A 14,396-nucleotide genomic window follows, 5' to 3' on the forward strand; every position below is an offset into this window, starting at 1 on the left:
CGCCGCCACCACCACGACCATACCACCGCAACCACCGTCGCCGCCACCACCACCACCACCATACCACTACAACCACCGTCACCACACCACCACCACCACCACCACTACCACCAGTTATTATTATTATTATTATTATTATTATTATTATTATTATTATTATTATTATATAACAAATAACACCACTACCACCACCATAATATTTTTGATATATTATTAGTTTTTTTTATTATATTTAAAATTATTATTATTATTATATATTATTATATATGTTGTAATATTCTAAATAAAATAATTAAAATGTTTAATTATACAATTCTACTCATTTTCCAGAAAATGAACCAAACACACAAAAACAGTTTTCCAGAATACAACCAAACACTGGAAAGGAAAATGTTTTCCGGAAAATGACTCATTTTCCAGAAAACATTTTCCAGAAGTCATTTTCCTGCTTTCCAAACGGACCCTTAATGGAGAAGTTCCCAGGCCAGTTGAAAGATCAGGTCGTCTTGGGTTGTCTCCAACGGCGTTAGAGATTGCCAGACTCCATAGATAGTGAAAATTGTGAATCTTGAATGTAGGAGAAAACCTATTTGGTTCCTAGTTAGATTTTAGAATGAATTAGCCATCTCTATTTAACACTGTATTAGAAACAAAATAAATAATAAAAATAGTGAATTGAACCAGAATATGTTCCTTAAATAAATATAATATAATATTATTGGTAGCATTGTAGTTTTGGCATGGGTGTTAAGCTCCCTGCTCCCATATAGATATCATCATCTTCTTCACCGATGTTAATCCAAGCTTCAATCCCATCCCCACATTTGGTGCTCATCAATACAATGAAATTCTTGAACGGAAAAGTTGTTGTGCATGCCCAAACAGGCCTTCCCCAACCGAAATCTACCTCGTATATTGGAAACCTGCACCAGCTAGTAAATTCCAAGAACTCAGCTTCCCCTTCGCCGCTGAAACGTTCATGCCATTTCTGGAGATGTTCCGAATGCCCTTTCCCATTTTGCAAAGCTTCTACGTATTCCGCGTTGATTTCCCTTATGGAAGTTCTCAGTTGAAACACCAGGTCGTCGTCTTCGTCGTCTGTAGTATTTGCCAGACTCCATAGGTTCCCCATTGTCGTGTCCGGGAGCGGCGGACTCATTCTCGCACGGAGGTTCACGTTGTGGGTGGCCCGGAACGTTTTCTTCATGGAACCTCTTTTCCTATTGGCCTCCCTGAAATTACAGATGTCAATTATAGCCTAAAATTAATTGATATACCTTAAACTGATCGAATAGTACTTATTCGGACATATATACTCTACCTAGTACTAATGAAATATAAATTAAATACAAGAGGAGTAATGAGGTCGAAGCTAAGCTAACTATGAGTGAATAATATGACTGGCATGGGGAGCTAACTAAGGGGTGCATGATGAAATCGGAAAGCCCACTAGGGGCCTCACCGGCAAATTTTGCTGTGCAACCGTGTGCACTATGCATGGTGCACATTGAATTGGATTTATAATTTTTATACTATAGATCCATAATTTCTATATTATAAATTTATAATTATTGAACTCTATATTTACAATTACAAAACTCTATGTTCATAATTTTCAATGTTCATATTCTCAATTATTGAACTCTGTATTCACAAATCACTGAACTATATGTTCATAATTTGATAACTATACCGTTTAGAAATTATGAATCTATATTATAGAAATTATGAATCTCCAGTATAAAAATTACGGATCCAATTCCGTATGCACCTCATATTGTGCACACGGTTGCACAGCATAATGCTCCGAGTCTCATCACCACACGAGGTCAGGAGGCTCCGGTTGGCACGTATTTTTATTTTTGGTCAGTTCACGAGATGTCTTGAGCAAACCCTAACGGTAAGATGCATCTTTAAACCTGTACCATACTCTGGTTGGCAAGTATGGTACAAGTTAATTAAGAGTAGAAACTTGACCCTCTAACCCCTTTTCACATTATGTATAGTGCTCTATTTATATTAAGTGGTAATGTAACATAATAATGGTAAATACTATTCCCTCTGTCCCATTTTACATGTCTTATTTTTCATTTTAATTTGTCCCAAAATAGTGTCATCTTTCCAAAATTGAACATAACTATATCACTCTATATTTTCCAATTTACCATTTTGACTTTTCAAATTTCTAGAGGTAAGTACCATTGTACTGTATACAAATACCACATATTTTTGAGGGGTAAAATTAGAAAGTTAGTAATATTTGTTATGTTATATTAAAAACCGTGCAAAAAACAAACAAGACAATCAATTAGGGACGGAAGGAGTAATACATTTGACGTGACAGTCATTGATTGGGCACTTTGTCGTTATGTGTAAGCTATTGAAGTAATCGTGGAGTTGTCTTATCTTATCTTATTTAACCATGGTGATTGAAAAGTACACCAATGTTTAGTTCAACTAGTCTATTAATATAGAAGTTAGTAGTTTGAGAAGATCGAATATAGAAGTTAGTAACTAATAAGTGTGTATTGATATAGAGGTATAAGTGTGTTGCATAAAAAAGAAAAAATGATAAATCTGATAGCTTGACAAGACTAACCCTAAAGATCAAACATCATACCTAAAATGCTTCCACAAGAAGACGGAGAGGGCCTCCACGCGTGTGGGGTTTCCCACTCCCGACGACTCTGCCGCCGCAGATTTCTTCAGAGCTGCCAGCTTTTCTTTGCCGAACACGACGCGCTTTGTGACTATGTTTTCGGTCGTCGTCATGCCAAGGGTCGGCGAGAATCCAGACCCGGGCAGGTCCGTCATCGTCGGCGGGAAGAGATTCGATGCCAACCCGAGATTGGGCGGCGAGATCCTGGCGGCGTCTACTTCGCGGGCGGTGACGGCCCATGCATTGACGAAGTTGACGAGAGAGAGTGCATCGGCGATCTTGTGCGACGCGCAAACCCCGATGGCAATTCCGCCGTCAAGAAAATAATTTACTTGAACACCAAGCGTTAACTCTTCACTGTCATCGCCAGTATAAGGCTGTACGGGAAGAAACTTTTCCAAATCCTCCATTAATGGATTCTCAACCACATCTTTGAGGAAGCCATGAACGCGAGCTTCAACCCACAACGCGCCATCATCACTACAATCAATGAAATCGTTTCCTTTGATCCGTCCAGCTAAGGGATAAAACAGGGTTAAGACCTTCGATAAAGATTGCTTCAGCAGTTGTACGTGATGATGAACATCTACGATCTGATCATCTTCACCATTTGCAGCAGCATCATGGAAGAAGAAGATGAGAGGGATGAAACATGGCGGGGAGATTTGATCAAGAAAGGATAGTTTGAAGGTTTTGAGGTGAGGTGGAGTTGGTGATGATGGCTTCATCATCATCATCTCTTTGGAAAGTAATTCCATTTTCAACACCATCCTCAAAACTATAGTTTTATTTGGTGCACGTACAAATATGTGCCTCTTTGTTGTGGTTATATATATATATATATATATATATATATATATATATATATATATATATATATATATATATGTATATATATATATATATATGATCATATGAGAACACTTGGTTAGGTGAGAACGTGAGAATAAATTTTGTGCATCTATGTAATATTTTTAATTTTATTGGTCATTAAGTGTGTGCAAACACGAATTAAATGTGTACAAACGCGATTAAGTGCATTATTTGCACACATTTAATTTGTGTTCGCACACACTTAATCTAATCTAGACAATTAAAAAATATTAGATGGATGCACACGATTTGTTTTCACGTTCTCACTTAAGCAAGTGTTCTCATTGGAACCCTCCTCCTCCTCCCCCCCCCCCCCCCCCCCCCCTCTCTCTCTATATATATATATATATATATATATATATATATATATATATATATGCGATTCCATGAGATCTCCTCCCCATGAGTCTATGAGATCCATTTTCATCCAGTTAAAAAATAGATCTATGGATAAAATTAATTGATGGATTAAAAAGGTACATATGCATATTATGCATTGATGTGTGCATATTAAGCATGTCTCTATGTTGCACACAACACATACGTAAATTGCACACATTCTTAATATGCACACATCATAATAATGTTTAATATGCGCACACGCGTTTTTAATTTTGTCAATTAATCTTATCCATAATTATTGGTTCTCATATGATCACAATCATATTATATCTGAACTAGCTTAATTTTTACTCCGTGTCTGTTTTTGGTATTTCAATTATCCTCAAAGTGATAATATGACTCACTAATATTGATCCTTTTGGATATATTTTCTTAGAGTTCGAAAGAAGATTAATAATTTTGTTTTTTAAAAGTAGCATGAATGATAGAAATAAACTTAAAAATATGATTCTTTTTCCCTTTCTTCATACCGGACATAGTCACTTAGGCTCTTAATATTTTACCGAGTATATCCTGTTACTTTAAAACTTTTAAATTATATTTAAATTTAGATTAAATATAAACAATGACTAATTATTTAATTATGTGAATTGAACGTGGAAGCTGGACTAAAATCCGAATATTCTGATTTGGTTACCAAATTAATTATTGGCTGGCTTGTGGGGATCTGTTATTGTAACTTTATTAATATTATAATTAAAACCCTCGTGCTGCATCGAGAATTAAATATATAAATAAAAAAAAATTGAAATCTCACAATACCCAAAAGAGCACATGCAGGCACGCTAGTGAGACAGGCAAGGTGAACAACAACCGATACAATAAGATTTAATTAATTAATTATTTATTTTTATATAATGTTATATTTGATTCTGTGACACTTCTATCATGGATAAAGATCTTTTTATAAAGTGGGAGAAAAATATAACAGCCTTGGAGGGTCGTAACTCGTATCAATGGTTCGAGACATAGTGAAAAAAAAAGAGTTCTTTACTGTATATGAAGTTAGCACAAATTTCCATTACATTTTAATTTAAAATAAAATTTAAAAGTGTTTCTGATCCGTTAAATTTATCGAGATAGACGACTGTGATGAGTTTTTATTTCTCTCCCAGGCGCATATACTCATTCAATCCGTTTCTTTTTTATATATATTTTGAAAAGACACACACACACATATATGCTTAGGTTCTGTTGCAGTGAAGGCCAGAGGTGAAACGTGCGGTGGAATATCAGTCATAGATCAACTCCTCCTTTAAAAAGAATTCGCCACATGCAATCTATAACAATGTGCACACACACACACACACACACACACACATATATATAGGCTTACGTTCTGTTGCAGTGAAGGCAACAGGTGAAACATGCGGTGGAATATCAGTCATAGATCAACTCCTATTTTTTTAAAAAAAATTCGCCACATGCAATCTATAACAATGTGCAAGAAGACAAAACAATGTGTTCTAGAAGGCATAACAATATGCACTAGAAAGCAAAAATATGCACGGTAAGCCTCAAAAATATGCAACAAGTGTAAAAAGATTAAATTTAATATAGGATCTTCAACACACGTCGGGCACGTGCGCCATCAGTGCACTCCATGCACACGTTGGTACAGTTTGATCCATTCCCCTTTCTCTCTCCTGGCAAACCCACAAAAAAAAAAAAATTCCTCTCTTGCAGGAAGACCCAAGACCTTCTCTCTCATCCCTCTCTCTCGTCCAAATAAACAATGCTTTAAAAAAAAAATCGTGAAATAACCACTAAAATGTGGATAGCCTAAACAAAGATATGAGACATTTGAATTGAAGAATATATAATGGGGGAGATAATATATTTTAATGTTTATTCCATTTATATAATGCATGTAGACATTATATAAAGTTGAAGATAAGATGATAACAAATCATGGGGGAGATAATATATTTTGGAGTTAATTTCATATTTTGTTCTATATTTATAGGTGTCCGTCCACGGTTTAGTCTTTTTTTTTTTTTTTTTTTTTTTTTTTTCAAAACACAATCATTTCGTCCTAGTATTATTGTGGCATGACCATTTTCGGTTATTTGTCAAAAAAAATAATTCAAATAGCATTAAATATAAGGGAATTTTGGGCTATTCAATTTTGAGGGTTAAGTCATTTTCCTTATTTTGGTCATAGATTTATATGTGTCATCATACTTTAGTCAGTTTCATTTTCAAAACATATGTGTTGGTCCTAACATAGTAACATTATTGTGGCATGACCCATTTTTTGTCATCCATCAACAAACATGTTTAAATGACATTAAAAATGACGTTATAAATAGAGTATGAGGTATAACTAGTACTTAATCAACTAATTTAAAATAATTTTATAAGTTTTAGAGTAAAAGACATTTTTGGTCCTAGACTTATAGTGACACGAACAATTTTGATCCTCCATAAAAAAATCAGACAATTTGTGGACACTCTTATTCTGACGAGGATAATTTTCGTCCTCCGTCAAAATTACCGTCTATTGACTGTCTAAATTCCATGGCTATTTCCGTTCAATGAAGAAGAACAGTGCCGAACATTTTATGTAATTTGTCGGTTCAACCACCGTCACCTCCGCCGTTACTGCCATCGTCGCCTCCGCCGTTACTACCGTCGTCGCGTCGCCTCCTTCACCGCTGTTAAATACTAGTAATCAAGAAGGAATTATATCCATTCATCTCTGCAACTGGATGAATCGGGGAAATGGACGAGCTATCGAGCGATGTGATTATCAAAACGTTATGGGTGCTGCCGATCAAACTGCTTGCACGGTGTAGATTCGTCTGCAAATCCTAGCTCAACCTTATGCATAACCCGCATCTGATCGATACTCATCTCTCATTTTCCTCTGAAAACGAGACCCATTTTGGCCTCATCCTCAAAACCTCTGTCCCAATTGGCCGGACCCTTTCCCATAGCAAACGAGGGAGCTGATGATCTTTACAAGAAAGTGGGTGTGTATTAGGAGGAGCTAAGATAGAAGAAGAACACGCAAAATGGGTGTGTAGCAATACCCTCCTCTTCTTCTTCCTCATAGTCATCAATGATGGGATTGTTATCTTCACTGTTTGGCATTTTGTCGAGCACCTTGTTTGCATCCCGACCCTCTGTTTCTTCCTGGGGTGGATTATTAACAAAGGTGAGGATTAGCCGCCCGTCTTGTCTCTCAGCACGAAAGCAGTTTTGCATATGATCGGAAACCGCTTCGAGGATCAGCCGCGGCGATTTCTTGCTGTAACTATACTTCACAGCTCGGAATTCTTCCAGAATGGTGAAAAAATAAGCATGTGTCGTGGTGGGGATTGGTGGTCGTCTTTTTCTTCGTTAGCGGAGTCGCTCGACTCTGAAGAAAGGTAGGAGGAGATAACATGAAATGACACAACACAACTCTAGAAGGTTCCAAGAAGGAGATAACATAAAATAAAATGAAATGACAAAAATACGCTCTTCTCAAACGGCCATCTAACGGGAATGTAGATGGATGACTAAACTTGTCCTCGTCATAATAAGTATGTCCATAAATTGTCTAAATTTGTTATAGAGGACTAAAATTGTCTATGCCATTATAAGTTTAGGACCAAAAATGTCTTTTACTCTAAGTTTTACGAGGATGTAGTAAAACTCCAAACGAAATTTATATAAAACACACATGTATTAATGAATGGGACAACACAATATTTGGAAATGCATGCATAATGGAGAGAGTATGTTGTACCTGTGGTTTGAATTTATAACATCACCCACTATATACTTTTCATCCTGAAATTGATTAATTTAGAATTGTTAAAAGTTTTCAATCTTACGTGATAATTTTAGTGTAATTATACGTCGAAGAATAAAAGAGAGAGAAATAGAATGGCCTGGGAAAGAACACTGGAAAATACAAGAACTACATTTTCATTAATAAATCGAAAAGGAAAACCCGCATACAACACTAAAATATGAAAAAAATAGATAACCACCATAAATAAAATAAATATTTATAACAAATTACATATGGTAAATCGTTGGTGCATCTTATAATTATGAGTATTTCATATTTAATTTTATTCAAATTAAATAAGCCTAACTGGATCACACAACCCTGCTTCCATATATATATCATCATCTTCTTCACCCATGTTAATCCAAGCTTCAATCCCATCCCCACATTTGGTGCTCATGAATACAATGAAATTCTTGTACGGAAATGCTGGTGGGCATGCCCAAACAGGCCTTCCCCAACCGAAATCTACCTCGTATATTGGAAACCTGCACCAGCTACTAAAATCCATGAACTCAGCTTCCACTTCGCCGGTGAAACGTTCATGCCATTTACGGAGATGTTCCGATTGCCCTTTCTCGTTCTGCAAAGCTTCTACGTATTCCGCGTTGATTTCCCTTATGGAAGTTCTCAGTTGAAACACCAGGTCGTCGTCGTCTGGGCACGGCGATTCTGTAGTATTTACCGGACTCCAAAGGTTCCCGAACGTCGCCTCCGGGAGCGGCGGTTTCATCCTCGCACGGAGGTTCACGTTGTGGGTGGCCCGGATCGTTTTCTTCATGGAAGTGTCTTGGGATTTTTTCCTACTCGCCTCCCTGAAATTACACATGTCAATTATAGACTAAAATTAATTCATATAGCTTAAATTGAATGGTTCACATACCTGAAATTCTTCCACATGAAGGCGGAGAGGGCCTCCACGCGAGTGGGGTTTCCCACTCCCGACGACTCCGCCGCCGCAGATTTCTTCAGAGCTGCCAGCTTTTCTTTGTCGAACACGACGCGCTTTGTGACTATCTTTTCCCTCGTCATGCCAAAGGTAGGCGAGAATCCAGACCCGGACAGGTCCATCGTCGTTGGCGGGAAGAGAGACGACATCAACCCGAAATTGGGCGGCGAGATTTTGCCGGCGGCGGCGTCTCCTTCGCGGGCGATGACGGCCCATGCATTGACGAAGTTGACGAGAGAGAGTGCATCGGCGATCTTGTGCGACACCCAAACCCCGATGGCTATTCCGCCGTCAAGAAAATAATTTACTTGAACACCAAGCATTAACTCACTATCATCACTAGTTTTGGGAAGAAACTTTTCTAATTCCTCCATTAATGGATTCTCAACCACATCTTTGAGGAAGCCATGAACGCGAGCTTCAACCCACAGCGCGCCATCATCACTACAATCAATGAAATCGTTTCCTTTGATCCGTCCAGCTAAGGGATAAAACAGGGTTAAGACCTTCGATAAAGATTGCTTCAGCAGTTGTGATGAACAGACACGATGATCATCTTCACCATTTGCAGCAGCGTCATGGAAGAAGAAGATGAGAGGGATGAAACATGGCGGTGAGATTTGATCAAGAAAGGATAGTTTGAAGGTTTTGAGGTGAGGTGGAGTTGGTGATGATGGCTTCATCATCATCTCTTTAGAAAGTAATTCCACTTTTAACACCATCTTGAAAACTATATATGTTATTGCTAACTTTCATTGTATTCGTATGCATGGTTTCATGTGTTTATATAGAGGCCGCGGAAAGGGTAGGTAATGATGAAAATTGATTGAATAAGTTTAACATGCATACACCTAATTGTGAGAATATTTTTCAAAGGATTATGTTGATGTTGCAAACCCCTACAAAGTAGGCATTTAAGCTCGGTTAGGTCGGTGTTGTCACCACTGACACTATAGGTTCGGGATCATATCTGGACTTAACCCCTACAAAGTAGGTAATTGAGCCTGCCAGGTCGGACTTTCCACCTTGAGTAACTCCAATCTCTTGATTGGTAAATTTGATCGCTTGATCACGGTAAAAATCTGATGATCGGTAGCATTCAATCTCGTCATTGTATTGAGATTTGATTCCTTGATCGGTAAATTAGACCTCGTAATTTTTAAAGTCCTACAAAGGTAGGCAAATCGACCACCGGTACCATAAGTATGGTCAGGTTGACGTTTCGAATACAGGTATCGTGAATGTGATCGAGTCACTTCCCGAGCATATTGATAGGTTTAAAGGGTAACCCCTTGGCCTACGGAGCTCACTAGTGCATTTCCTGGTCATATATAATGCACTTCCCAAGCATAATGACCTTCACGATCTCATTATCGTTAGACCTTCGGGTCTCCAAGCATCTCTCCACTTAGGATTCTTGGTTCGTAAACCTAGCATAAAAAGGGGAAAACATCCCGTTCAAATGATTTCGATTTTCAAAACCCATCGTAATTATTAATGTGGGTAATCAATGACCACCGTTTTTTTTTTTTTTTTTTTTTTTTTTTTTTTTTTTTTTTTTTAAGTCATTGTTAATTCCGGACGTTGATTTAGGCAATATCAATGGCTCATATTTAATCGCACAAACGTACGGACACACCCAACCGCACGAGAACTAAATTTTTTATATATATAGGTCATTGTTCCGGTGAGTCCACGTTTTCCATGAGTCCGTGTGGACAGATCTGAACCATTAAATACTTAAGATCAATGACTTGAATTTGCCAAGTATACAACTTCGCAACTGTGCAACTATGCAATCAAGTCAGGGAAACTTCGCTAGTAATCGAGTTCAACAAAGTTTTTAACTTTTTATAATGAAGGATGCTAGCGAGTTAGAACTGTTTTTTTTTTTTTTTTTTTTTTTTTTTTTTTTTTTTTTTTTTTGTAATTATAAAGACAAGAATTAAACTCCCCATTCCTATATTGGGCCATCGTTATATCATGTACCAGGGCGCACAATGCATTGTGCACCTTGTTCGGTCCAAAACAACGTCATTTTATTATGTTGTATTGGGAGTTGACACGATAGAGTGTATGTGTATTCTGTTATACAATTATGTATATTCTATTATACAATTATGTACATTCTGTTATACAATTAAGTAAATTTTTTTATACAATTATGTACATTCTTTTATACAATTATGTACATTCGAAATATTTTTAAGAGTTAAAAATTTATGTGTATTATTTTAAGAGTTTATGTGTATTCACTACTACTGAAAATTATTAAATTTCCCACCACCTGAAAGTGATCTTAAATCAAGTTGAAACCTAAAAGTGGTCGGAAATAGCAACAAAGGTATTTTCGAATACCAAAAATGATCGGAACAAGACTTTCGACTTGATTTAAGATCACTTTCAGGTGGTCGCAAAATTTCATAATTTTCAGTAGTGATTATGTATTATGTTAGATTATGTGTATTATCTTTTCAAAAAATAAGAGAGTGTGTGTATTCTGTTATACAATTATGTACATTTTGTTATACAATTATGTACATTTTATTATACAATTATATACATTCGAAATATGAAAATTTTTATTTAAAAAAATTAACAACAGACACAAAAAACGACATTTCTAAAAAAAATATAAAACGATATCGTTTTGCACCAGGATGCACAATGTAATGTGTGCCTTGGTGCACGATATAAATATAAATTAATAAATTGCCCTATATTGGGACTCTTCATCATATACCACTATATCAGGCAAAAAAAATCAAAAATAATTTTTTTAAAAAAAAAAAAAAACAAAGAAAAAAACAAAGCTTGCACTTTGTGCAGGCACGCCTGCCCAAAGGAGTGCCATCCGCTCCATGTGCAGGCCAAAGTCACGGACCCACCTTTGAGTCTTGTCAACAGTCTTGACAAGACTCAAAGGTGTGGGTGTCATGTGATACTGGCGCAAAGGACACCCCCTGCTGCATATATAAATATATATATCGGTTCTGATTCGATTTCAGAAATTTGAAAATCTTAAAAGGAATCGTACGGATTTCGGTCCCAATACATTTAGCACGGTTCGGTTTGAATTGACCGATGATTATACCTATAAATAGCTTATGAAGCATCATGTCATTCTATATTTATTTATAATTATTAGTATGATTTTTGTGTGATATACGGATTAAAAATTATAAGTATTGTTGTTATGTTATGATATTAAGAATTGTTAGTCTTATTAAATTTTTAGTATAAATATATTATATATGTAAAACTATTCATTTAAAAAAGTTTATTTGTATAAGAACTATTTTGATTTTATATTTAAGTTATCCTTTTTATATATGTGGAGTCCAATTATAATAGAGGTGTGGTTGAATTATATATATATATATATATATATATATATATATATATATATATATATATTTAGTTATCTCATATTTGGAATGATTTTCAATAAATATTTGATTTTATTTTACATCAAGATAAATTTAAATAATTTATAATTATTTTACCGATCTGGTTCATATAAAATATTCAATATTGGTCATATTTGGAATGATTTTGAATAATATTTAACTTTATTTTACATCGTGGTGTTCGCATAAATTTATAATTGCACTGTTGATGAAATGAGTTAATTGTTACATAAATACTGCAAATTGCAAAGTGTTTTTATTTTTGTTATTTTGTGTTATTAATTGTTAACAACTCTACTACTCAGTATCTTGTGCATGGAGATAGTTTTCATTTTGATTTTAACTTGTGTTTTCTTGATTTTCATATGTTAATTGTGCAGGGATGGATGCACAATTATATACGCAAGGAAATTATCCTGATTTCATGTATTCTTATAATCTGCAACCAGTTAATCATATTGTATGTGGAATAGGTATGTTGTATATTTCTGTTTATTATGTTTGATAGTGCTTGCTTTGTTCTACATAGCTAATTGATTTATTGTTTATAATATATTGAAATAAAAAATTTAATGCAACATTTAACCATAGAATAAATCATTGTGTATAAAACACAAACCTAAACCCAAACATTATTCAAAAACATTATTCAACATTATTCAAGAACATCAACAAAAAAACCCCCAAATACTTAACAAAAAAAAAAAAATACAACTTTAAAATTTTTCATAAAAAAATCCATAAATAGTCCACCAATTAGACCTAAATCTTATGCAATTTCAAGGTTTCTCTAACTTCACAATGGATTTGACCTTCTTCCGATCCCCACATTTAGTGAAAATGAATCATCCAGTCTACGCTTAACGCTGTGGTTGGAAGATCCAGATTCAATTATTTCAATTTCAGCATCTTGTTGCGGTTGTTCTGATCTTTTACTGGTGTGTTGACCTCACCCCTAGAAGATAATTTCTTTAAAAAAAAAACAAAAAGTGTACATAATTCTTTATTGACTAATATTTACAAAGTTAGAAGAATAAATATAAAAATAGTTTATTAAATTACAAAGAGAAAATACCTCAATACTGTTAACTTGTCCAAATTGTAATGTGGAAAATGCATCTGAATCCTATAGAATAAAAGTACATATATTATTTACTTTTTATTATTTAAAAGTAATAAACTATAAACTATTAAAATTATAATAATTGAAATTTTTAGATATTTTCAACCTGGTTCTCTAGCAACATACTATCACGAACTTTTGAAATAAATCCTCGTTCACGACAAAGTTTCATCACGGACAAAGATTCATACATATTTAATATGTTCTCTGGCTTTACTTGAATCTTAAACAGAACGTGTTGGTCAATTATAGCATCCATTTCAGGTGAGAATGAATTCATTTCGTCCTAAACAATAAAGAGTATTCAATTAGTACAAAATGAATCAAATTAAAAAAAAGTAGTGTGTGTGTGTATATATATATATATATATATATATATATATATATATATATATATATAATGAAAAATAGTAAAAAATGAATCAATATGGCAATACATTTACATAATTAAGATATTATTATGCCAAAAGAATACCAAATGTGACTTTTGTAGAGTTTTAAAAACTTTTAAAATGATAGATTTGAATAAACTTTGATTGACTTTCATAGAGTCGTTCAAAACTTTTTAAAACTTTATAAGATTCTATAAAAGTCTATATGAAAAACATTCATAGACTTTTATCAACTTTTTATTTTAAAAAGTTTACAAAAGTCATTGAAATTCTAAATTGAATACGTTCTACAAACTTTCAATAATTTTGATTCTTATCATTTATAATTTTCTTACAAAACTTTTATAATATATCATAAAATTCTTCTTATTATATAGTTCTTCTCCCACATCAACATTATCAACATCATTATTTTATCCATAGTATGTTGAGACTTATAAGCTAATTAATTATATATATTATTAATAAACATCAACAAAAAAAATCATTTCATTAGAAATTTATAACAATATTGAACAATAAAATTTATAATAAAAGAATTGATCAAATAAAATATTTAAAAATATAATTACAAGTTGCATAAAATAATAAAAATAAAAATATAATATTAATAATATATATAAAAAATTATACTTGATATATTGCTAGGCATCACGCAAAGAACTATTATTTGCAATAGCAATTTGAGACTGAGAACAACAACAAGGTGCTACTGTTTGCAACCCCAAATTGTTGTTACAAACAGTAGCTCGCCATTCGCAGTAACCTATTGTTAAAATATATATATATATATATATATATATA

General features: G+C 34.2%; 1 protein-coding gene across 2 annotated transcripts; it reads right to left on the minus strand.

Moving 5' to 3' along the window:
• Positions 1-709: 709 nt before the first annotated feature.
• LOC109156081 (vinorine synthase-like) lies at positions 710-9,469 on the minus strand. 2 transcript variants are annotated; one of them, XM_019303902.1, is made up of 3 exons: positions 8,602-9,469; positions 8,077-8,533; positions 710-793 (listed from the first exon to the last, which is right to left on the minus strand). In XM_019303902.1, the coding sequence occupies exons 1-3, from the start codon at positions 9,387-9,389 to the stop codon at positions 716-718; spliced, it is 1,323 nt and encodes a 440-aa protein (XP_019159447.1). In that variant the 5' UTR covers positions 9,390-9,469; the 3' UTR covers positions 710-715. The 2 variants fall into 2 exon arrangements, with proteins under 2 accessions (XP_019159447.1, XP_019159448.1); XM_019303903.1 differs by lacking the exon at positions 710-793 and having other exon boundaries at positions 7,830-8,533.
• Positions 9,470-14,396: the final 4,927 nt, after the last annotated feature.

This window comes from Ipomoea nil, unplaced genomic scaffold, assembly GCF_001879475.1.
Source record: "Ipomoea nil cultivar Tokyo-kokei standard unplaced genomic scaffold, Asagao_1.1 scaffold2704, whole genome shotgun sequence".
Classification (NCBI taxonomy): domain Eukaryota; kingdom Viridiplantae; phylum Streptophyta; class Magnoliopsida; order Solanales; family Convolvulaceae; genus Ipomoea; species Ipomoea nil.

Excerpts from the sequence above, each read along its gene's own strand:
- LOC109156081 (XM_019303902.1), bottom strand. The coding sequence starts at position 9,389 with ATGGTGTTAAAAGTGGAATTACTTTCTAAAGAGATGATGATGAAGCCA. Across the intron at positions 8,534-8,601 it reads TTCATGTGGAAGAATTTCAG|GGAGGCGAGTAGGAAAAAAT; the intron begins GTATGTGAACCA and ends GTGTAATTTCAG. Across the intron at positions 794-8,076 it reads GGATTGAAGCTTGGATTAAC|ATCGGTGAAGAAGATGATGA; the intron begins ATGGGTGAAGAA and ends GCTTGGATTAAC.